At 39.7% G+C, this 23,568-nt stretch overlaps 1 protein-coding gene across 4 annotated transcripts; it reads left to right on the top strand.

Annotated features, from left to right (window-relative positions):
• Positions 1 to 38: 38 nt before the first annotated feature.
• Positions 39 to 22,594, top strand: NDC1 (NDC1 transmembrane nucleoporin). Of its 4 annotated transcripts, none has more exons than XM_083360458.1 (18): positions 39 to 102; positions 2,511 to 2,631; positions 3,173 to 3,274; positions 4,022 to 4,202; positions 5,317 to 5,467; positions 6,229 to 6,334; positions 7,361 to 7,412; positions 9,430 to 9,562; positions 9,826 to 9,918; positions 10,261 to 10,342; positions 11,105 to 11,263; positions 13,865 to 14,122; positions 14,236 to 14,354; positions 16,290 to 16,340; positions 16,653 to 16,716; positions 19,246 to 19,346; positions 20,750 to 20,910; positions 22,294 to 22,594. In XM_083360458.1, exons 1-18 carry the CDS (start codon positions 70 to 72, stop codon positions 22,355 to 22,357), a joined length of 2,031 nt encoding a protein of 676 aa, XP_083216584.1. In that variant the 5' UTR covers positions 39 to 69; the 3' UTR covers positions 22,358 to 22,594. The 4 variants fall into 4 exon arrangements, with proteins under 4 accessions (XP_083216584.1, XP_083216583.1, XP_083216586.1 ...); XM_083360457.1 differs by having other exon boundaries at positions 6,226 to 6,334; XM_083360459.1 differs by lacking the exon at positions 39 to 102 and adding an exon at positions 172 to 204 and having other exon boundaries at positions 6,226 to 6,334.
• The last annotated feature ends 974 nt before the right edge of the window (positions 22,595 to 23,568 follow it).

Genomic DNA, 23,568 nt, shown 5'->3' with positions numbered 1-23,568 from the left:
CTACTACTGGTAGGAGAGCAGGGTTTGCTGGGAGTACATCCGGTACCGTTCACTGCCCTTTTTTGCACCATGGGAGATATTTCAACGCGGGAACAACACGGTGTATGTATAATTTCACCCTCGTATCAAACGCGCATAAAGACTTAAGCGTGACACCGATTATCAACATATTCGTCACTGCGATGAATGATTCGTGATACAAAAGTGTGTAAAGGACGCTTGCTTTCTCGCATGAGACTCGGCAATTATTGTATGCATTTGGGGGACTCGCGTCAACAAGCGTCTGCAGTTACTCAACGTAGATGATGAAAATATAAAGATGTCATGCTTTTTAAATTTTAATTTCCCCCCCCCCCGCCCCCCGGCATGAAAAATCCTGAAATCGCCACTGGCAGATCCTTTGCTTTCAATGAAAAAAGGAGCTCTAACACTGCCAGCAGGTTTTCAGTGGCTGGGTTCACGTGGGAAGCTAAGCCGTAAGGCAGTTTCTTTGCACGAAAACGTGTGTAAATCCAGTGATTGTGATTTACAAAATATGGTTTTGGATTTTTCTGTGAAGCCAGCATTGTCTTTCTTTCAACAATTGCAATCATAGCTTTATCACTAAGCTTGTGTATGAAACCAGCCAGTACTTTAGGTCCTGAAGCTTTTTTAAAAAAAATTGTCAGGAGAAGGGGATACATTAATGAAATTTTGCTGAATTGCTGGTGGAAGAAGATTGCCCCTTTTGGGGAATTGAGCATGGGAAAGGGCAATTCTGCTCTTCATAACTTTGGGAAAGGCTACAAGTTACATACCTTTTAATCTGGTGCCATCCAGATGTTTTGGAATCACAGCTTCCAGAAGTCCCAACCAATAGTTGGTCAAGTTGGTTGAGAGTCATGGGAATACTAACGCATCTGAAATGCAGGAAGTTGGGAATCTGAAGGCTAAGGATTATGGCATATTTAATTATATTTTTATCCTATTCAACCTCAGTAAGTTCAATACCGTATTTGCATACTTTATATCAGTATGCAATAATCATTCATTTCGCAACTGAAAAAGCTCCAGAGCATCTCTAATAAGATTATTAAAAATATCCTCCAAAATAATCCCTGCCTACACGTTTATCTGTCCAAAATAAATTACACACACATGAAGGGCATTAATGATTAGGCTAGCAGGTCATGAAGAGAAAGAGTTAAATGTAACCATTCTCAATAAAAGTGATGGACGGAGCCCCTTTCCCCCATATTTTTCATTATAGTAGATAGTGCTTTTAAACCAAATGCTGTCCAAGTATGTTAAACCTGTTTTAGATCCAAAGGGCCTGGTTTTCCTGTAGTGGGCAAATACAGACCTTTTGTGGATTGACAACTGTACATGCCTTTGCGAACTACTGGGGTACCAATCCCATGTGCTAGCAAGACTGGAAGCTTACTGGAACTTGAATTGTAAATGTTCAGCTGTGTGAATGGAGCTTTAGAATCAGAGCCAGAATTTTTTTTCATAATTCTTTTCTCTGCATGCTTCAATTCTGGCTAGCCCAGGGGTAGGCAACCTTGGCTGGCTCAGGAATTCTGGGATTTGAAGTCCACGAGTCATAAAAGAGCCAAGGTTCCCTACCCATGGGCTAGACAGACTGTGGGATCACTGACTTCCAAATTGCTCTCTTTCTCACAGCCTCTGGGTGATTTTAGTGAATTTGCCGCTTATTATGTTTTTTAGGGATGTGTCACTGCACCATACTGCTAGTTTGATATGACACAAAGGTCTGAGAAGATGGAGTAAACCGAGGGTTGCCCTTGTTTGCTAGGGAGCAACCGTCTTGGCCACTACCCAAGTCAACTTGCACTATTTGGCCAAATCATGTTTCCTTTTTTATTGTTGTTGAAATACAAAAGATTAAAATAAAATCTGTGGAAGCCTGAAAGGTTCTAGGTCAGGGGTAGGCAACCTTGGCTATTTTATGACTCGTGGACTAGCTGGCTCAGGAATTCTGGGAGTTGAAGTCCACGAGTCATAAAAGAGCCAAGATTGCCTACCCCTGGTCTAGGTCATCCAGCCCATGGTATGAGAAAGGATGGAAGTTTGTAGATGAGGTTTTTTTAAAAAAAAAACTAAAGAAAGAAATAATGACGCTGAAATTGCCCTATTATGTTCCTGTTTCTGTCTCTAGTTCCCATTCCTGGATTCTAAAGGAATGGGATTGAGTTAATTCCAAATTAACTCCCCTTGTCCTGGTGACATGGGCACCCAGAGTTCAAGTGAATTAACCTGTAACAACCTCAGGCTAAACACTCTTTAAGTTATTCCACTGTGTTTTCAGTTTAACGTTTGGACTTAGCTGACATGTTTTATATAAAACTGAGTATGTGTTACCAAATGTGGCCAACATTTTTATTTTTAAGTCACGGTTATCTTTTCCCACCTGCCTCTTTAAATCAGAATTGCTAATGTTTGATCTAAAGTTACTTGGCAATTTGTGTGTTGATTTATGGAAACAAAGTGCAATTTTTTTCCCCTAGATCTTAAGATGGAGAGCAACAGCAAGCATTGCTTGGTCTGTGCTATTGCTTCCTCTGTGTGTGGCAATGTTCATCATCATTAGCAGTATTGATCTCTTCCATCCTGTTCAGTGGATCACAAGTATGTACAAAATGTATCCAAGATTGGATAACCATGCTATAGAATAATGCTGCTGCGTAGTGCTGTGTTGTATTTTAATTATGTTGCTTTGTACTTATTATGTTGATAACTCTTATGTAGCATTTTAGAGTGATTGTCATATCTCTGATCATGGTTTATGATAACCTCTGGTTAATAATAATAAAAAAAGCCATCTGACAAAATCTTGTCAACTTAGAGAAACTGCCAGAATAATTTAGTTGCCTTTTGCCAGCTCTTAGCTTTTAACTAAAATTAAATAAAACTAAGAATCGGGGAAAGGCAGCTAAAATTTTCTCCTGCGTGCATGCATTGTACATGCAGCCATGGACACTGAGATGAGAACTGTGCTAGAGAGAGTGTCTGGTGCTCTGTGTGCTTGGTTGTTTTCTTACAGACATTTCATTATCCAACTAGGTAATATCTTTAGGGCATTGTTCAGACTTATAGGCCCTAAACAGTTATTCCAGTTATAGCTTCTCTATAATCCTTTCTCAAAAGGAATTTACTTTTTCTGTTCCAGATTCTTTTAACGACTTGTATACATCCTATGTGATCTTTTGCATACTACTGCTGTCTGTGGTGATACTGGTAATAAATGTCTTCAATCTTCAGTTTCACGCAGGTGGGTAATGAAAGCCATATCGAATAAGAGGCGCAGCCTGGCCCCGATTAGCGTCTTAAACATATCCTTACTTTTAAGATTCATTTTGGCATCTCTCTTATTCTGTAATCCAAAGAGAAATTGAGTTATTCTCCTAATTGTTCCTTGAGTCACCAGTATCTAAGAATTCTCATGAAGCTGGCCATTATCATTTAAAAACTTCTCTGAAGGTGCTTTGATGAGCAGGATGGCTCAAAGGTCTACCTTTCATATTAAGAGGTATCTAATATTAAAGTAAAAGGGACACGGTGGCTCAGTGGGTTAGGACACTGAGTTTGTCAATCAGAAGGTCGGCAGTTTGGCGGGTCGAATCCCGAGTGCCGCGTAACAGAGTGAGCACCTGTTACTCGTCCCAGCTTCTGCCAACCTAGCAGTTCGAAAGCATGTAAAAATGCAAGTAGAAAAATAGGGACCACTCCGGTGGGAAGGTAACAGCGTTCCGTGCGCCTTTGGCGTCTAGTCATGCCGGCCACATGACCACGGAGACGTCCTTGGACAAGTGCTGGCTCTTTGGCTTTGAAACGGAGATGAGCACCGGCCCCTAGAGTTGGAAACGACTAGCACGCATGTGCGGGGGAACCTTTACCTTTACCTAATATTAAAGTAAATTGTTGGAATGCCATAGTTTGGAATGTGATGCCATATGAGGGAAACCTAAGGGAGTGGTTTAAGGAGGAAATGGTTATTGTTGTTTTCTTCACTTTGCAGTTGTGCCTTCTATTCACTGCTCCCGATTAGCCCTAATAAGCAAGATAATCCACCCGCAGCAGGTGATCCATTCAATTGCCCATGCTGTGATGGGGATGCTGGTTGCTTGGTGTGCTGCAGTTATGACCAAGGGGAAGTTCCTCTTTTTGTCCATGCCCTGCACAGCTACAACTACAGAAAGGTATATTCCTGAAGCTTTCCATTTATATATAAAATGAATAAAAATTGCATTATCAAACATTTTATAATAGGCCTGCTTACACACTATGGGTTGTCCAGGGATCTTCTCCGGTCAGATCTTTGTGTGCCAGCAACAGACAAGGCATAGTGGATGGCATAGTAGGCTGGTGGGTATGTTTATAATCTTTCCCCACACTGCAAAGAGAAAAAGCAGATTTTGAGTTTGCACTTCATGTTTTTTGCCTTAATGACTTAGTTATTCATGTATGTTGTACAAACAAGGCCAATAGTGATCTTTCTCTCCCTCTCCCCCCAATTCCAAGTGTAGAAATCATGCAAATAATAAAAGACTTTGTTCAGGCCAATTGCTTCTTTTGGATTAAATCTTTATAAAAAAATCATTGGCAGCAGCAAGTGGAAATATTTTCTTTGGGCTACCTTTCAGTAGAAGCCACATTGAGGCTTCCTGCTTCTGAGACATGAATCATTGCAAAGAAAAAACCTATTTTCACTGTAGTTAATTACAATCCTATAACATTTGTACATCTCGGTGACCTAGCGCTAAGACACCTGTGCTGCAGGAGAGAACTCATGTGCAATTTTGCTGTTTTGTTTTCAAAATAAGGGGAATTAGTTTACAAAAAAAGAAAATTCCTACTCTTTCAAAAGTACCAAATGATTGTATGTTTAAATCAGCCTTTTCCAATCTCATGATCTCCAGATGTTTTTGAACTTTATCAAATGAAAATTCCTGATAGTGCTGATCTTGGCATATCTGGAAGTTCATAGCCTTTCATATATAGATCTTTAAGAAGTACTTAAAAAAGACTGTTTTGCTCTGGCAAATCAAAGCTTTTTTGTTAGAAATAGGCATATTCTTACTGATCAAACTTTTCTCACCTTCTATTTATCACAAGTGTCTATATAAGATGAAGTTGGAAAAAAATAGAGCTTCCATTGCTCCAAGTACTGATTAGAAAGATTCCTAACCATGTTATTTTTAAGAGTGTGTCCCATTTTTTCAAAATCAGATGCTATATTTTTGAAGTGAAACAAAAAATAGAGTCCTGTGTGACTGCATGCACCAGTAAATTAAAAATGCTGTTTTGCTATAGTGCTGCTGATGCTGATGCTGATGCTACCCTTCACACGTGCCTGAATGAATATCATCTCTTCATTTTGCTCCTTGGAGCTTTTATGGGTTATAGTTACAGTCTCCGATATCTTATCCACAATTTGAACTACCTCCCATTTCCTGCCATACAAGTAAGTGCGTAAAATGCAAGTGTATGAAGACCTTACATCTGATCTGCAGTGGTGGCTAGGATATGCCCAGGAAAGGAGCTTTCCTCCCTGCAAAATTCACACATTAAGCTAAGTCAACGCAGGCTTGGGTTTAGCACAGACATGTCAAACACAAGGCCCGGGGGCCAGATCCGGCCCGCAAAGTGGTTTCTTGCGGCCCGTGAAGCCATCCTGGAAACAGTGAGGGAACGGCCCCCACTGCCTTGGCCCTGGCCCAGAGACCCTCCTTCTGCCAGAGACCCTCAGATCTGTCCCACTCCTGCCCAGGCCCCCATAGGCACCCTTGATGCGAACGATGTAGAGCTGGCCATGCCCACCCAATAGGCTATATGCACTCTAGCCACGCCCACCCAGTAGGCCATGCCCACCCAGGCCACGCCCACCTGGCCCCCTGAGGGCAACTGCAATGCTGATGCGGCCCTCAATGAAATTGAGTTTGACACCCCTGCATGACGGATGAACCCTTCCACTGAGGTTTTAAGCACCTATAAAAGAATATCGATGTGTAGTTGCAATGCATAAATTTGAGTCTTACCCCTAGCTAATAAATATTTTACTGAATTAAAGCAGGGGGAAAAAATAAAACTTTAACCTCAAACTTTATCGAGCAAGCTCCTGTAATGTGGCAGGATTGGAAGATTGTCCAATTTAAAGCATGAAAAAGTCTTCCCGTTCAATATGATATTCCATTCAAAAATATATGTATATAATTTTTTCAGCAGTACAAGTATCTGCGCTTCAGAAGATCTCTTCCACTACTGGCAAAACATAGTTGTGTGGAGTCATTTTATATGGTTAGGAACTTCTGTGCTGTTTATTACTTCTTTGGTAAGAATTCCGTCTCTCTCCCTTCCTTTCCTGTTCTGCAAAATGATAGAGGTGAGGCACTGAGGTTGGTTTTAAGGCACTTTTGATTATTTGGTCATGGGATCAGTGGAAGAGGAGTTATTGCAGCTGTTTCTTGTCTGTCTTTTTTTCTGCAGATCCATATGGGCAATATAAATGTGGGAGGAGCCTCTGTATTGCATTTACTCTATACGCTGCCCTCTTTCAGAAGCTCATAACACTCCCTCCAATTGTTCCTCCCACAGAAACCCTGTGAAATAAGATGGATGAGAGAGTGATTGATTCTACTAATGACTGAGAATGGACTTGAACCTAGTCTCCCAAGTCTGTGTCCGATTACCTTGACTATTATATCATTCTGGCTCCCTAGAAAAATTGGCCATTTGGGGAAATATAATAAGATTGTTCTCTGTGTTATGATTTATGCCAAGTATAGCAGCTAGTTTTTGGCAGAACTCAACCAGATGAGGTCCAGTACTGTGACTTCAGAAGTCCAAGTTAGTAGAGCATAGAAAAACATGTTTTGCTACAAGATGCAAAAAACATTTCTTAATGTGTTGTGAGTAATATAAGACCTTTGTATAAACTGGTCTGAAGCCACTCAATAGACCAGGATTGCTCTACCCTCCCCTCCATACTGGTACTTCTGTGTTTGTTTTGATAGTATTGGTAGCTCCCTTAAGGTGTCACAGAAGCAGGATATGTCTTCTTTCCGTAGGGTTCAAATTCAGCTGTCTACAGCTGGAGTAGTCCATACATATAAAAAGATACTGGGTTGTGATCTTGATATAATCAGACTTTGAAGTCAGTGGAACAGGCTTATCATAACCAATCACGCCCTGTAGATAGTGCTCAGATGATTCTAATTAAATTTGGATCCAAACCAGTATCTTAAAACAAACAAAACTGTATTGGCAATATAATTTTTGCTGAAAGTCCTGCATAATTTACCAAAGCAATATATGCTTGTGATGTTATCCATTGATTGTCCTATTTATGATTTCTCAGGTTACATTCCAAGGACATGGATGATGACCACAATGAACATTCGGCCTGATAGGTTAGTAACTATAACATAGTACCTTACGTTGAATTGTATCTTGCCTTCTGTAAAGAAATAAAAAGTAAAATAAGTGATTAAGATCACAGGTTGTGATGAAATGTAGGATAAAGTTCGCTTTTTAAGTATGTTTTATTGGTGAGGGTTTAGTGCTTCCAAGAAGAGATTATATTCCAAGAATGTAGTGTGTAGTGGGGTGCCCCAGGGCTCTGTTCTGGGTCCAGTGCTCTTCAGCATATTCATCAACGATTTGGACGAGGGGATAGAAGGGGAACTCATCAAATTTGCAGACGACACCAAGCTGGCAGGAATAGCCAACACTCCAGAAGACAGGCTTGAGATACAGGAGGATCTGGACAGACTTGAACACTGGGCGCTATCTAACAAAATGAAATTCAATGGTGAAAAAAGTAAGGTTCTACATTTAGGCAAGAAAAACCAAATGTACAGGTATAGTAGAGGGGGTACCTTGCTCAATAGTGGTAACTGTGATAGGGATCTCGGAGTCCTAGTGGACAATCACTTAAATATGAGCCAGCAGTGTGCTGCAGTTGCCAAAAAGCCAACACAGTGCTAGGCTGCATTAACAGAGGGATAGAATCAAGATCCCGTGAAGTATTAATACCACTTTACAATGCCTTGGTAAGGCCATACGTGGAATACTGCATCCAGTTTTGGTCACCATGATGTAAAAAAGATGTTGAGACTCTAGAAAGAGTACAGAGAAGAGCAGCAAAGATGATTACGGGACTGGAGGCTAAAACATAAGGAATGGCTGCTGGAATTGGATGTGTCTAGTTTAACGAAGAGAAGGGTGAGGGGTGACATGATAGCAGTGTTCCAATATCTCAGGGGCTGCCACAAAGAAGAGGGAGTCAAGCTATTTTCTAAAGCGCCTGAAGGCAGGACAAGAAGCAATGGATGGAAACTAATTCAGGAGAGAAGCAACCTAGAACTACGGAGAAACTTCCTGACAGTTAGAACAATTAACCAGTGGAACAACCTACCTCCAGAAGCAATGAATGCTTCAACACTGGAAGTTTTTAAGAAAAGTCTGGACAGCCATTTGTCTGAAATGGTATAGGGTTTCCTGCCTGAGCAGGGGGTTGGGCTAGATGACCTTCAAGGTCCCTTCCAACTAATTATTATTATTATTATTATTATTATTATTATTATTATTATTATTATTATTATTATTATTATTATTATTATTATTATTATCTCTCTAAGCCAAAAAGATTCTGTACAATGGTTTCAGGGACCATACATTTGCATGTGACAGCATGACCCAGTAGAGCTATAAACTACTTTTGTGAAACATTTGTTTGATAACTTTAATAAGTAAACAGCTTAAAAGATTTTCTTACAAAACAGCATATACATATTCTAAAATATTGAGGATGATATCAACACAATAACAATACCATCAGCAAAACCTACTCAAAACACATCTTTGAATATTCAATTTTTTTCCACTTATCTAATATGAATAACTTACATTAATTCTCAACAATGATTGCAATGAAGCTTTCTCACTATAGTCATAAGTCATGATAGTCGTAAAGCAGATCGCTCATGTGACTAACCTGATTTTATACTGGCAGTCATTAAACAAACACCACAGTTCTTAAGTGAACCAATTGTTTACCATTGGCTGGTTTTGCAGAAAATTGGAAGTAAATGCCAGTTTTCAGGTTAAAAAAAAAAGTCATAAAATTCATTCATGTGACTGTTAGAACTGCAAATCATCGTATAGGTAGGCTGATTGCCAAATGCCCAAAATTCAGTCATGTGACCACGGGGAGGATGGCCCTCAGAACTTTGGACCCAGATTATAAATTCCCTTGGGGAGGTTAATTTTGAATGGTTGCTATGCAACCGATTGTAAGACAAGGATTAGCTATACTGTGTTTAGAGCTCAAAAAGTTACGCTTTTGATAAATTGCTTGCGTGTTCATGTCATACAAATAAAGTGTAGGAAGGAGATATGCTGTTTATTTGTTTATTTGTCTTTCAGCAATCTTCCTCTTCTAGACACAGTGGCTGGTCTCCTGGATTTGTCTCTTCTATATCATAGCTGGCTATGTGGTCTGTTTCTGCTCATGACTTGGTACATCGCATGGCTTCTCTTCAGAATTTTTTCAACTGAGGTGGGTGCCGCAGGCCCCCAACACACCGTCCCTGCTCTCAAAGCAGCTTTCATTTAAAAAAACCAAAAACAAAGCATTGTTTAATACACCTTTTGTTATAATGAAGTCAACATCGTCGCATTATTGGACAACTAACGTTCCCATCAGCCTGTTCATTTTGCTACTTTGACGAGCTTGCAAATGAGTATTACGCCTTAAATAATATCACTAAAAGATGGGTTCTTATTTTCGCTTTAGCCGCAGCTTATGTGTTCTGTTTTCAGGCCCATCACTTTCCAGTCCAGCCAACCTTTGCAGAAGAAGCAGACCAGTGTTTACCTAAAATCTTAAGCAGCAACCCTCCACCCCTTTTAAAGGTATGACTCTTGTATGCAGAGGCTGCCAGTCGGTATGATTATGTGTGTGATTATAATAGAAATAATACAAGGAAAATTTGGCAGCAAAACCCTAGTTTTTATTATTGGTTGGCTTGCCAAAATCACAAGTTAGCTGTAGTTACTTACAGAAACTAGATTGGCATCTTTTGTCAAAGCCAAGCGAGCTACACAATGTCTTAATTCAATTTGTGAATTGTGAACCCAGCCCAATTTTCTGATTGCTCTTTTTAAAGAAACTTTGTATGATTATGGTTCAACTCTGGAAATTAGAAAGCAAATTAAGCCAGCTTAGCACTATTTCTAAAACAATTTTCTCTATAGTTTTTAGCTTTACAGGACCTGATGTTTCTTTCTCAATATTCTTCTATGCGTCGTCAAGAGGTCTTTAGCCTCAGCCAACCAGGTACTTGAAACATTACTGATGTTTTATTAAATGAAAAGGGAAGTTATACAAAGTGAGAAATAAATTGATTTCATTTGAGGAGAGTTTTGTTTGCATTTGATATTTTGGATGTGAGCATGTCATGATTTTAATTTTTTAATATGAATATTGATTTATAAAATTTACTTATACTTTATATGCACAGATTTTCATATAACCATTGATTTCTGGGAATTCAAAGTGATTTACTGTCGAAAGAAAATGGGGCAAGAAAGACTTTAAGACTTTTTAAAAAGAAAATTATTAGTACTTTTTGCCCATAGGTGAATGTGAAGAGGTATAAGATAGAACATGGCAACTAGAATAATTACCTTGCATATTTTTTCTAAATTGTTGTTGGTCAATCAACTGATATATAATATGTTGGGATATCACTTCTGACACTCCAGTATGTGTAGGCTTGGTTGTGATAACCTAACAGTTTAGCAAGAATAGAATCCTGATTAAAAGTTTATATTGTATGGAGATGTAAATTGTGTATTTCACACATTACTCAAACTTTCTTTGATTGTATACTGTTTATTACATTAGAAAACTGTGTCTCACATTATTGATTAATGCTCTTGCAACAAATGATTATTTAGTATTACTAAAACATGTTTTTTGTTACATAAGTGGTTTTCTTTCTGCTCTAAATCTGTTTCATGAAATTTCATAAAAGTTGAAAAGACTATTTAGGTTATTGTGGTAGTTGCTCATTGGCATTCTGTGTATCTCTGACAGGTGGACATCCGTACAACTGGACTTCAATTTGTGGGGAGTGTTTGAACCTTCTAAGTGAACTGACACAAAAGCTGATAATCCAGCAAGAGATTGCAGCTGCAAATGGAAGAATGAAACAGCCATCCCTAGGAGACCTGACACAGTCCTTCAGTTCTTCAGGTAATGGACAGTGTTAATCCAAAGGCTACCTAGTTGCCAAGATCTAGATGATTGCTACGTGGTAGCAAAGAGATAGAGAAAACTCTACCTCTTTGCTGTCATCTAGAGGTCATTTGGATTTGCACAATCAAAATGTAGTAGCCTTAGCCATGCATTTTTTGAGCCTTTAAATCACACCATTCGGAAAAGAGTAGGCTAGCATACTAAGGTAGCATGCTTAGCCATGATAGTGCAGTGGTTAGGATGCAATATTGCAGGCTAATGCTGCATTCCCATTGCCAGGAGTTCGATCCTGACTGGCTGAAGGTTGACTCAGCCTTCCATCCTTTCGAGATAGGTAAAATGAGGACCCAGATCACTGGGGGCAATATGCTGACTCTGTAAGCCGCTTAGAGAGGGCTATAAAGCACTGAAAAGTGGTACTTAAGTCTTAAGTGTTATTGTCCAGGCTATTGCAAGCATTCATGAAAGTGAGGAAAAGGCTAGGGTGTGTTTCTGTTTCACTGGCATTTTAACTTTTTTTGTCTAATTACAAACAACATGCTAATGAACTGCTTCAAATTTTATTTCTTGGCATAGTTTCATTGGCATTTTCCCACAATTAAATTATGTCATGCCACCCCACCCCTAGCAACCACCTGACAACTGGCTAACATGAATGACTGGTTGCACCCCATAGTCACATGACCACAATTTGTGAGTTTTTTGCCAGTTTCTGGCAAAACTACCCATTCGGGAGAATGGGTTTGCATCTACAACCACACAATTTGCTTAACATCATAAAAACAGTTCTAAAATCAAATCTGGTCATATGGTGCCTCAGCCTATGACCATCATGACTTTCCAGTCCCAATTTTGGTTGTAACTTGAGGACTCCCTGTACCCAGGTATATCATTGTGGCAATTTACATAATTGTGTGATGACATTTTTGCACAAATTGTTCAAGTTATGTCATTTGTGTGGACTTACTTCATTTTTTTTACCTCATTTGTGTAATGACATTACAAAATTGATGTACACTGCTGTGGTGTACATTGGATTTATTCAGCCACTGTCATCAAGGATAACAATGACAAGTGTGATTAAAGGACCTCAGAAGAATGGATCTTTAATTTGATTCCCACAGGCAGAAAACCTGTAGCTAGCAGTCCACATGTGGCTCTTCAGAGATTGCACTGCTGACATTTATAAGCAAGTGGACCATTTTTAGTTATTCTATGTTTTAGTTTTTATGGATTTCCCCCTCCCCCCCCCAAAAAAAATTGAAAATTCAGTAGTCTTGAAAGGCAAGCTATTCCCATTCTTCTTAAGTGCCCACAATAGTTCCAAATCAGCTCAAAAGAAATATTTGGGACTGCCTTTTTAGACTTGGGGGATTAGAATAGAAATGCGGGTAGTTTCACCTTCTCATTTCTACTCTCAGAACCCTGAAATAAATGTGCGTCTTCCTTCTAGTAACATTCTAAGATAATCTTCAAAGATCTCAAGAAGGCTGAATGGCTCCTAGCTACTCTTGATCTTTTAAATCCTGTTCTGTAGAATTTCTATTCTGCTCCCTCAATGTAATATCTATATTGCCAGCCATTAGGTAAAGGTAAAGGTTCCCCCGCACATGCGTGCTAGTCGTTTCCAACTCTAGGGGCCGGTGCTCATCTCCATTTCAAAGCTGAAGAGCCAGCGCTTGTCCGAGGACGTCTCCGTGGTCATGTGGCCGGCATGACTAGACGCCAAAGGCGCACGGAACGCTGTTACCTTCCCACCGTAGTGGTCCCTATTTTTCTACTTGCATTTTTACTTGCTTTCGAACTGCTAGGTTGGCAGAAGCTGGGATGAGTAACAGGCACTCACTCTGTTACGCGGCACTCAGGATTCGACCCACCAAACTGCCGACCATCTGATCGACAAGCTTAGCGTCCTAACCCACTGAGCCACCGCGTCCCTATTGCCAGCCATTATTCATGATCAAAAGAAACAGAATATTCTCCAGGTGTAGTGTAGCTTGCAGATTCATTATTGGATTTACATCTTTCCATAGGTCTTGGCTTGTTCTAACCATGGCTTGTTGAAGAAGCCCAAACTAAGCTATAAATTACCATGATTTATAAAAAAAACCACAGCAGCTGTGCTCAGACAACATGCTAGCTAAGCCCACCACAACATATTTAGTCACTCTCCCATTTTCTGTCTTTGTAAATGTCCTTACCGCAGTGCCATTTAATAATCATCACTTCAGCTGCTATATAAAGTCATCTGCATGTACATGTCTATTTAAATTACTTCCACAATCTGTTTCAAGAGGTGAATCCAGAAATGCCAAGGATCTGATAATAGTAAGATGCCTCTAAAAAAAATTCATTTGTTTCATCAAGCCCATTCTGAGAAGAGTGATATTTTAATATCTATTTAGTTCAGCCACTTCAGGGCTCAGCCGTGTTGCTTTTCTTAGTGGAAATTGTATTAGTAATTTTCTTTTGTGTCTCATGCAAGTGCAAAATGAATTGACTCGGTTTTTTGCTGCACCTGAGTTTAGCAGCTGCCACTTGTTGGCGCAAGGCATCCTGAATGTAGCTTTTTAAAATATGATTCCTTGCTTGGAGCAGCTCCTGAAGGAAGCTCATTTCAGACGCCGAGGACCAGCATATTTCCTCGAGCCCACATGCATTCCCTGGTTAAATCGTCTCTGTTGCCCTTAAAAACATCACCTGCATCTGACCTTGGAAGCAATTTAGGATCACCTATTAATACTTCCCTTTTGGGTCATAAGCCTGGACTGTTGGAATTAAACTCTCCTTGGCATGGATCTGTCCAAAGTCCCCATATTATGAGAAGAGGACCAAAACTATGGACATCACGTTCAGGTAGGAAATATTATTCTGTCAACTTTGATCTTGGTAGACCAGTAAGATAATTATTAAGCATTTTTTTTAAAGAAATAACTTTTTTAAAAAAATGGGATGGGTTTTTCTTGCAGATCTGCAATTGACAGGCTACCCTGATGAACCTCGTCCAGTGATGGTGGTTGCAAAAGATGCTAAGGAAGCAGCACAACCAGGTTCTTTCTATATATGGCTACAGAACAAGAAGGAGCAGGTATTGCCATGAATTGCCATTTGTCTGCACGGTATTTTTTTTTTCTTTACTGGTAGTCCTTGGTGACCTTCTGCTGGCTTCCCCGTTGACTTTGCTTGTCGAAAACCAGCAGTGAAGATCACAAATGTTGATAATGTGACCACTTATGCTGCAGTGTTGTATTTTCAAGCCAATCACTGAGTGCCCAGATTGTGATGATTGTGGAGATGCTGCAATAGCTGGAACTTCAAGGACTGACCATAAGTACCATTGTTCAGCATTGTTATAAATTTAAACAGTTGCTGAATGAATGGTTGTAGGCAGGTCCACCTATATAGTGCATTTCTTTCTTCTTTTTTGAACATACAAAGGGTTAATTCCATTAATTTTAAGAATGGGGTATATTTATAGCTCAGGATCAAGCAGACTGGTGCCCCCAGATACCCAGATGCCTCCTTGTTCTGACTAATAAGGATTTTAATTAAAAGTGGCCCTGTTGCAGAACACAACTGATAGCATCATATTTATATGCAGGTCCAGCTGGGATGGTAGAGAGAGTCCCAGGGAGCTAGTTTATGTTTTGGTAAAAAAATATATTGTTTAATTCACAGTGTCCCTCAGGCCACCAATTTTGAGAATAGGCAATGATTTTATACACTAAGGGTGAAGGTTCATTCTCTGAGCTTGTGGATTGGTTTCTGAACGTTTCATTACCAGGCTAGGTAACATCTTCAGTGGGGTTTAGGGCAGCGGTCCCCAACCCCGGTCTGTGGACCGGTACTAGTCCGCAGCATGCCAGAAACCGGGCCACGCAAATAAGCGAAGCCCCATCTGCAGGATGCAGGCAGCACATGAAAGCACGCCCCCCCCACGGTCCGTAGAAAAACCTCTCTCAGTGGAACCGGTCCCTGGTACCCCAAAGGTTGGGGTCCTCTGGTTTAAGGGATGTCAGTATCAGTGTTCTTCTGTTTATAAGGCCTTTGTGTGGTCAATAAGTCTTGTGATAGGTCAGATGTGGGTGTGTCAAGTGAGGGTCTTGTAATGGGTCTTGTGATGGGTCAGGTGTGAGTCACCAGTGTGAGTCTTGTGATGGAGAGGTTACATCAGGTGAGGGTCATTGGGAGGTGAAGTGCTGGTTTTGGGGGGGGGCTTCAATGCTGTCTGGTTGGCTGTGTGGTTGATTTGGATCCTGAGGGGTTTGTAGGCTGGTTGTAGGTCCATGTGTCTTTTGATGGAATTGGTTGTGGAGTGCCAGGCTTCAATGAACTCACCAGCGTGGCAGGTGGCAGCGTGGACGATGATTTTTGTATTGCTCCAATCAAACTGGTGTTATTTGGTGTCAGTGTGGATGGAGATTAAGGATTTGGGATTGTGGCATTGGCCAGCCGGTGTTCGTGGATCCTGCTTTTTAATTGACTTTTTAAATATAATTTTAATATGTTCCTATAATTCCAGTTGTGCTTCCTGTTGTCCACTCCAGTACAGATAGTCCTTATGACCACAATCGAGCCCAAAATTTCTGTTGCTAAGTGAGACATTTGTTAAGTGGGTTTTGCTCCGTTTCACGACCTTTCTTGCTACAGTTGTTAAGTGAATAACTTTCAGTTGTTAAGTTAGTAACATGGTTTGGTTTTTGCCACTGACAGAAGATTATAAAAGGTGATTAGGTGACCGCAGGACACTGCAACTGTCATAAATATGAACCCGTTGCCAAGCATCTGAATTTTGATCACGTGACCATGGGGATGGCTGCAATGCTCCAAAGTGTGAAAAAAGGTCATAAGTCACTTTTTCCAGTGGTGTTGTAACTTTGAATGGTCACTAAATGAACTGTTGTAAATCAAGGATTACCTGTAGAGCAGAAAAGCTTTGGTTAAATCTTACAACTGGAATTATATATTATTCTGAACTACTTCATCTGTTCCTTAATGCTTCATAGGTTTCTTTTTCTTCCAGATCAAAAATTTTCTGTCAAAACGAGTCCTGATAATGTATTTTTTCAACAAGGTAAGACTGCGTGCATAACTCAGTGATTGGCCTTGTTTGGATGGCAAGTATTCTTACTAATGTTTTTCTTTAATCCTTAAAACTAGAATTTTGTACAGTGATTTTTGAAATGGTACTTTGAAACTCACATTTTAATTATTGATTTAAATTTTAACAATTGATTTAACTTATCAGTACTTGCAAAGAAATGAGAAATAATCAGTTGAACATTGAAACTATTAATTAAGTAGAACTCTTGATGATTAAATGTGTATTAGTATTAGTAATATGACTAATTTCATTGATTAATCTGCAAAACATTTTACTCTTCAGCACCCTGAAGCATCAATCCAAGCATTGTTTTCAGATACCCAAATGCATATTTGGGCTTTGGAAGGTAAATAATCTCTTCATTTTTTAAAAAAAGCTTTTTTCATTATATTATATTTCAAAGGAAGATTACAAAAAATAAACAATACAAAAAGGAAACAGTGAAACAAAACACTATACTAATAGCTTAATGAACCAGCAAAAGCCCCGTACCCCTGAAGAAGATTTAAAAAATAAATTTAAAAAAATCAGAAAATGATAGGAACAATTTCTTTATATCTGAACTATCTCCCAAAGAAGTAATACATTGCCATATACAGTATCTGTTACTTGTTCTGTTTTTTTAACATACTTGAATATCACAGATTCATCACTGGGTAGCTTTTAAAGATACGTGTGTAGATATCTTTCTGGGTTGGTGGTGGCGCAGAGCAGGGGAAGGAGGAGGGAAAGGGGATGATTTTGTGGGAGGGGCAGGTGCGTGTGTGAGCATGAGCGCCTGAGTGCATGCAACGTTTGCAGCGACATGCATGTTGGGCCACAAGCACTCACAATGAGGACTGCAAGCGCCTGCAAAGAGGCACACATGAGTGGAGCCACAAACACCCACAACGCTCACACGAGTGGGGCCACAAACACCTACAAGGCTCATGCAAGTGGGACCGCGACCACCCTCGACACTTGTGGGAGTGGGGCCACGACCACTCGATGCTTACATGAGTGGGGCCGCAAGTGCCCGCAATAAGACTGGGAATGTGAGCAGCCGCAACGACGCTCGTGAGAGTGGGGCTCCAAATGCAACTGACAATGCTCACAAGTAGGGCCACAGACACCCCTGACAAGCGCTCACCGGCCGGCCACTCACACGGCCCATTGGCGATTAGGCCATGACCCAGTAGAGCTACAGCCCACATGTTGGGGACCTCTGCGCTACAGGACTGAAAGGCCTAACCCTATCATTGGGATTTTTATTGAGAAGTTGCAATACTTCTTTCTGTTATCTGTTTCACAGGTCAGCTTTTGGTAAGCTAGGTTAGCTAGCTTAGACCCTTATGGTAAGCTAGGTTAGACCCTTATGGAGGTAAGCTAGGTTAGACCCTTATGGAGGTAAGCTAGGTTAGACCCTTATGGAGACAGGTGGTAGCACAGTTTATAGGGTTTTGCTTTTCTTCAGATCTTCCTCTATCTATTCTGGCAAATAGCTCATCTGCCCAGTCTTTGGGACTTTACTTATCCAGAGGTTTGTGAAAATTGTGTTTAGATTTTGGAGACACTACAATCTAACCAGGCAGAGAATCCTCCGTTGTCAGTGAAGAATGGCTGCCACAGTTTTCATAAAAGCCTTGAACAAGAGACCGAGAAAATCTCTCCATTAGTAACCTGGATATAAATTGAATCCCAAAGGTTAAAAAGATTTTCAGTTGTTAAGATTTTTTGTAACTGTATTTGGAACACATTCAGTAAATCTTAGTAAAGAAGCCCTGAAAAATCTTGCTTTCTTTGGAGGTGGAGTGGCCAAGAACTTGGAAATTCTTTCTGCTTTTTATGATCTGATACTTGCTGCCTGCTTGCCATAGGCAGCTGTGTCTGACTGTTTTTGCTATGAGTACTGTAGCTGATTACATAGGTAGCTGCTGGCCTTTTCCACCTGTTAAGCTGCTCTTGCAGATCCCAAATATCTATCTTCCTCACCAACTATCTTGGTTTCTGGCCAACTTTTGTGGCTAGATGTGATCTGGGTCTTTTTTTAAGGAGTATTAAGGTGGGGCATTCAACTGGAAGATTCTATGCTGATAGCCAAATCAGACTATGCTTGATGACAGTCCGAGTAATCTTAAGAAGGAAAGAGTAGCTCATAGCAGTGGCCTGTTCCTCTATGTATGAGTTAGAAGAAGAATCTTTACTTATCAGTTTCAAGAATAGGGAGAAGGTTGTTTTTCCCCCCCCTAATTGGGGTTTGGCAGAGTTGGGCTTCAAATTCTTCCACAGGTAGAGGAGAATACTTTTAGCTTTTTGGGGAGTGGTAAAGGCCATTGAGCTGCCTTATCTCTGTTCTTTGGAGCTTTGAGGAGAGGACTGGTAGTTTTTCCTTGGGGTACATAGGAGTGACAACATCAGTATGTACTCTGCTGTGCATATTCTGAGCATTTTGATTTGTTACACTACCTGTTTATTCTTAGCATAGACTTCAACGCCCAGAATTCTCACAATGAACACATTGATTGGGAAATTCAGAGAATTCAGGCTTCAAGTTAAGAGGAGGCTGATTTTACATTGTTGTAAGGCAGAGGCCCCCAACCTTTTAGGCACCAGGGACCGGTTCTGTAGGGAGAGGTTTTTTTGCAGACCGGAGGGGGCGTGGTTTTGTGTGCCGCCTGCATCCCATGGATGGGTCTTTGCTTGTTTGTGTGGCCAAGTTTCTGGCATGCCATGGCCCGGTACCAGTCCACGGTCCGGGGGTTGGGGACCTCTGTTGTAAGGGAAGAATGTTGAAAATGAAAAGCTTTTGTAAATTGAGAGTACCATGAGACAACATTGTAATATTAAATTTCATGACAATTAACAGATTGGAATTAAAAAATACTCTTTTCTGAAGGTTTATCTCATCTTGTAGCAGCCTCATTTACTGAAGATAGATATGGTGTCGTTCAGACGACATTGCCAGCCATTCTGAATTCCTTGCTAACTCTTCAGGAGGTAAGGAGCTTTAATTTTTTTCACAAAAGAGAACTATGAAACCATAACATATCACTAGAAAAAATGATTTATTTTGCTGTTTCTTTAAAGTCTATCAAATGTTTTTTTCTATAGTTAAAGAGGGTGTATTGATTAGACTAAAATCCAGAAGGTGCTTTTAAGAGTAAGCTGGTCTATGACTATAGCACTCCTTCTGCAGCACCTTAAACCAGCTATATCTTTTTGAGATCACATGGCTACAGCTATTGTATGTTCCCTGGACGATTTGTATTTGATTTAATGGGCTGCAGACAAGTGCTCTCTTCTTGTCCTCATATTTTCTGAAACAATTTGTTCGCCATTGAATGCCAAGCATATGTGATCCATTCTCCTGTTTAAGAATTTTATCCTCTTGAAGTCTTGAGTTAATTGTTTAAACAGTATTGTTCAGAACAGTATTCTGATTGATAAAATGTAATTTTATTGCTCATGGGGCTTAGCCTCCAAAGTTGATACTATATTTTCATCGTTAGGGCTTACCATAGTCAGTTTGCATTGGAGAAGACATGGGAAAAATTTGGAAAGCCACAAAAAATATCTAAATTATTAAAGTTGTATTAGCTTAGTCATTTTTCCAGGCATGATTTTCCCCATGATTGCATGTTGCAATAAGGGATCATATGGTTCATTAAATTTTGGCTTAGTACGGTAGATGTGTAGTCCTTGAAATTTGTAAATCATGACTGATTGGTAATTATTATGGCTTAGCATCGACAATGTGGTTGATTGACTGGCTTATTGAGTAAACTATAGTTAAAGCATGGCTTAACACATTTAAGAGTCATTTTCCCATAAGGGAAAAATTGTTTTTTAGAACTGAATTATATTGATTAGTTTTTAAAAACTTGATCTTTCTGATTTCTGAATTGTTTTAGTACTTTTCATGAGCATTTAGTATTTACTAAATGACCCTTGATGCGTTGGGTCATCCTTTCAGCGATATTTCTTTATCCAGAGAAACAGAACGACTACCTGTGGGCAAAAAAACATTGGGAGCGGGAGTGACTTCTGACTTCCTGCTGGCTTCTCCATTGACTTTGGTTGTGGAAAGCTGGCAGAGAGTGTCACAAATAACAATTATGTGGCTGACTGTGGTCGTCCTGCAGTAGCCAAAAGTTTGCAAATACAACTGATCTGAAGATCTTTGAAATTCAATTCCATAGAAATAATGACTCCCTGATTTTCTATCCATTATTAGCACATTTGAAGTAGGTTGATTAAAAAAATCATTGTCCTATGGTACGCTAGTTTGGCTAATTGAAGTTTACAAACAGACAGATAGCTTTAGTAGTATATAGATTTCTACATAAGGCTATAAATTTTGTTGTCAGCATGTTTCTTCACTGGGTTTTTTTTCATTCTAGGTTATAGACAAACACTTCAAACTTCCTCACGTGTCCAGCAAACCTCCCAAAACTTCAGGAAATCTTGCAGACACTTCCTACAAGACTCTTCGATTTGCTTTGAGATCATCATTAAAAACTGCAATCTATCGGATAACCACTACCTTTGGGGAACATTTAAAGTGAGTTTGAAGGATCTAAAACTGTATTAGTGTTCATTTCCTAATGTCCTAAAATATAGATGAATGAAAACCATGATGGATTGTTACGGGGAAAGATGGGAGGAAGCAACACTATCTACACCACCTTGAGCTCCTGAAGAAAAGATAAGCTTTAATCGTTACATTGAAATTGTCAGAATCCATTTATATCACATTTCATAAATGTATGGTTAGAATATTGTGCTTATTCTCAGGATTCTGCCATCTCTCTGAGGGCGGGGAAGAGGATGGTTATTCAGATTGTCGTAGGCTGTTTTCAAAGACCAGGAAAGCTTTTGATCTGGGGGGAACAGGGGGAGAGAGAGAGATCTGGGTTGCATCTCCATTTGGAACTGAAAGGAAGACAGCAATACCAATAAACACAAGGACATTTCCCTTTCCCACGAAAGGGCCTGACACCTAAGTAAGTAAAGGATGTGAGCCTGACCAAATGGATTTGAGGGGAGGGGGTTGAAACGGGAATGCTTTATATAGTATTGAAATGTAACTCAATGTCAGATCCTGTCTCGTATTGCCACAACCGATCTCATCCTAGTAAACTTCCTTTTGGACAAACTTGGATCCAAGAGTTCTTATTTCCTAAGATGTGAATTGGGGTGGGTCCTGACAGAAATGTCTGTGGAGTTTTTCAATCATCCAGGTCACGGTTGTTCCAAAGAGCTTTTCCCAAAAGGCAACTGGCCCTCCTTGGTTTTTTCCTTTGAAAACATTTCACTTCTCATCCCAAAAGCTTCTTCAGTTCAACTGGTGGGCAGTAGAAGGATTTATATTCTTCTGAATGTAACCAGATGACTGCAAAGAATATAAAAAAGAAAAAAAACCCAAGGAAGGCCAGTTGCCTTTTGAAAAAAGTGCCCTCAGAACATCACAATGAAATATAACGCATTGTTATATCAATTACATAAGTATTAAAAGAACAGCAGCAACAACAAAGCCTATCTAAAAAAAAGTAGGTAAAAACCAATCTATGCTTTCTCTGACCTTGTATTGAAAACAGTTTGGAGTGAGCATAAGTACATTCATCTTAACATGCTTGAGATCCTTATGTTCAATGTGGAAAAATTGGAGTAGAGACAGCAAGGCAGGTACTCTGCAGGCAGGTATTTTCAGACATGCGCCTTTACAAATGTCTGAATAGGGTTAAAGCCATGTCAGGATTGGAGGAAATAACACATATCTGAATTTGCTTTCTTAATTTTCTTCTTTCAGATCCCTTCTCTTCAGCCAAAGTTATTTAGAAAAATATTCCAGGAGATCATCACAACTTTTTAGTGTGTATTTTAATGCATTTTGGAATGAGTTCTGCAAAATATGTTTTTCTGATATCTCTCTCTCTCTCTTTAGTGCAGTGCAAGTATCTTCAGAACATAAGAAAAGACTGCAGCAGTTCTTGGAATTCAAAGAATAGAGAAGCCGAATTGCACATACCGTACTATTGGAGGTGGACAGTAACGATGCAGCAATCTCAGTTCTACCATACTGGCTTCTCAAATATGTACTTTTTTTTTTCTTTTTGACAACGCTTAAGTTGATGTGTATGTATTTTGAAAAACATACACATGTATTTTTTTAAACTTTTGGATTGTTTAACTCTGATACTTTGTATAATAAAAAAGATATTTAAACTAAAAACACTTTGGACTAATTGAACAATATTTTTATTTATGTGTGGCTGCTTTAATATACTTGTTGAAGCTCTTGGTCCTCTATGATTTACTTTGTATTGGTAACTGTTGAGAAAAGATAAATTCATACAGATCCGATTGTCACCCAGTTGCCACGTGCATACAGATGCTTCCATAGTTTATGGCATCGGCTAGAGACAGGTTACTGCAAAATTGGCCTCCAGATGAGGTTTTTACATACTCTTAAATCAAAGACTCTTCTGAGAAGAAAGGAATGCAGCCCACAGTATTCCTCAGAACATGGACATTATTGACTGTTGATTGGGGACTCTAAAAGTGTAAAGCTAATAAATTTTGTTTAGCGGGCGGGGGGGAAATCAGAATGGAGAAGGCCTCTCTGTGAGTTACATTTTTGGACTTTATAGACTGGCATAGTCTACTGTGTTCTTTTAGGTTTTCTTGTGTTTCTATCAACTGTCTAAAATATATTGTACCCAAAAGAACAATCTGATGTCTAACAGCCTTGGTGGAGCAGTGGGCTAATGCCTCCTTAAGTAACACCAGCTGCCTGCAATTAGTGCAGGTTCGCATCCCACCAGGCTCAAGGTTGACTCAGCCTTCCATCCTTCTGAGGTACGTAAAATGAGGACCCAGATTGTTGGGGGCAATTAAGCTGACTTTGTAATAATGCCGCTGGGGTGTGTGTGTGAAAGCCCTAATAAGCAGGCATATACATAGAATGAAGGCTACTGCTAAGCTTGTAAGCCGCCCTGAGTCTTCGGAGAAGGGCGGGATATAAATGGAATTAAAATTAAAAAATTAAAAAAATTAAAATTAATTCCGTTCTATACTTTATGGAAATCTCAGGAACTTTTTTCAAGGGGTTGCTTAAATAACATCTCTGGGAAATTGGCTTTTTTTCGTCCTCAACAATATGCATCCGTCTAGCACACCACTATGAGGTATAATGTTTCCATCAATTTCAGCAATGAGT

Source organism: Vipera ursinii (genome assembly GCF_947247035.1).
Source record: "Vipera ursinii genome assembly, chromosome: 3".
Lineage (NCBI taxonomy): Eukaryota > Metazoa > Chordata > Lepidosauria > Squamata > Viperidae > Vipera > Vipera ursinii.
The sequence above is the reverse complement of the archived record's forward strand: the minus strand, read 5'-3'. Positions and strand labels throughout refer to the sequence as shown.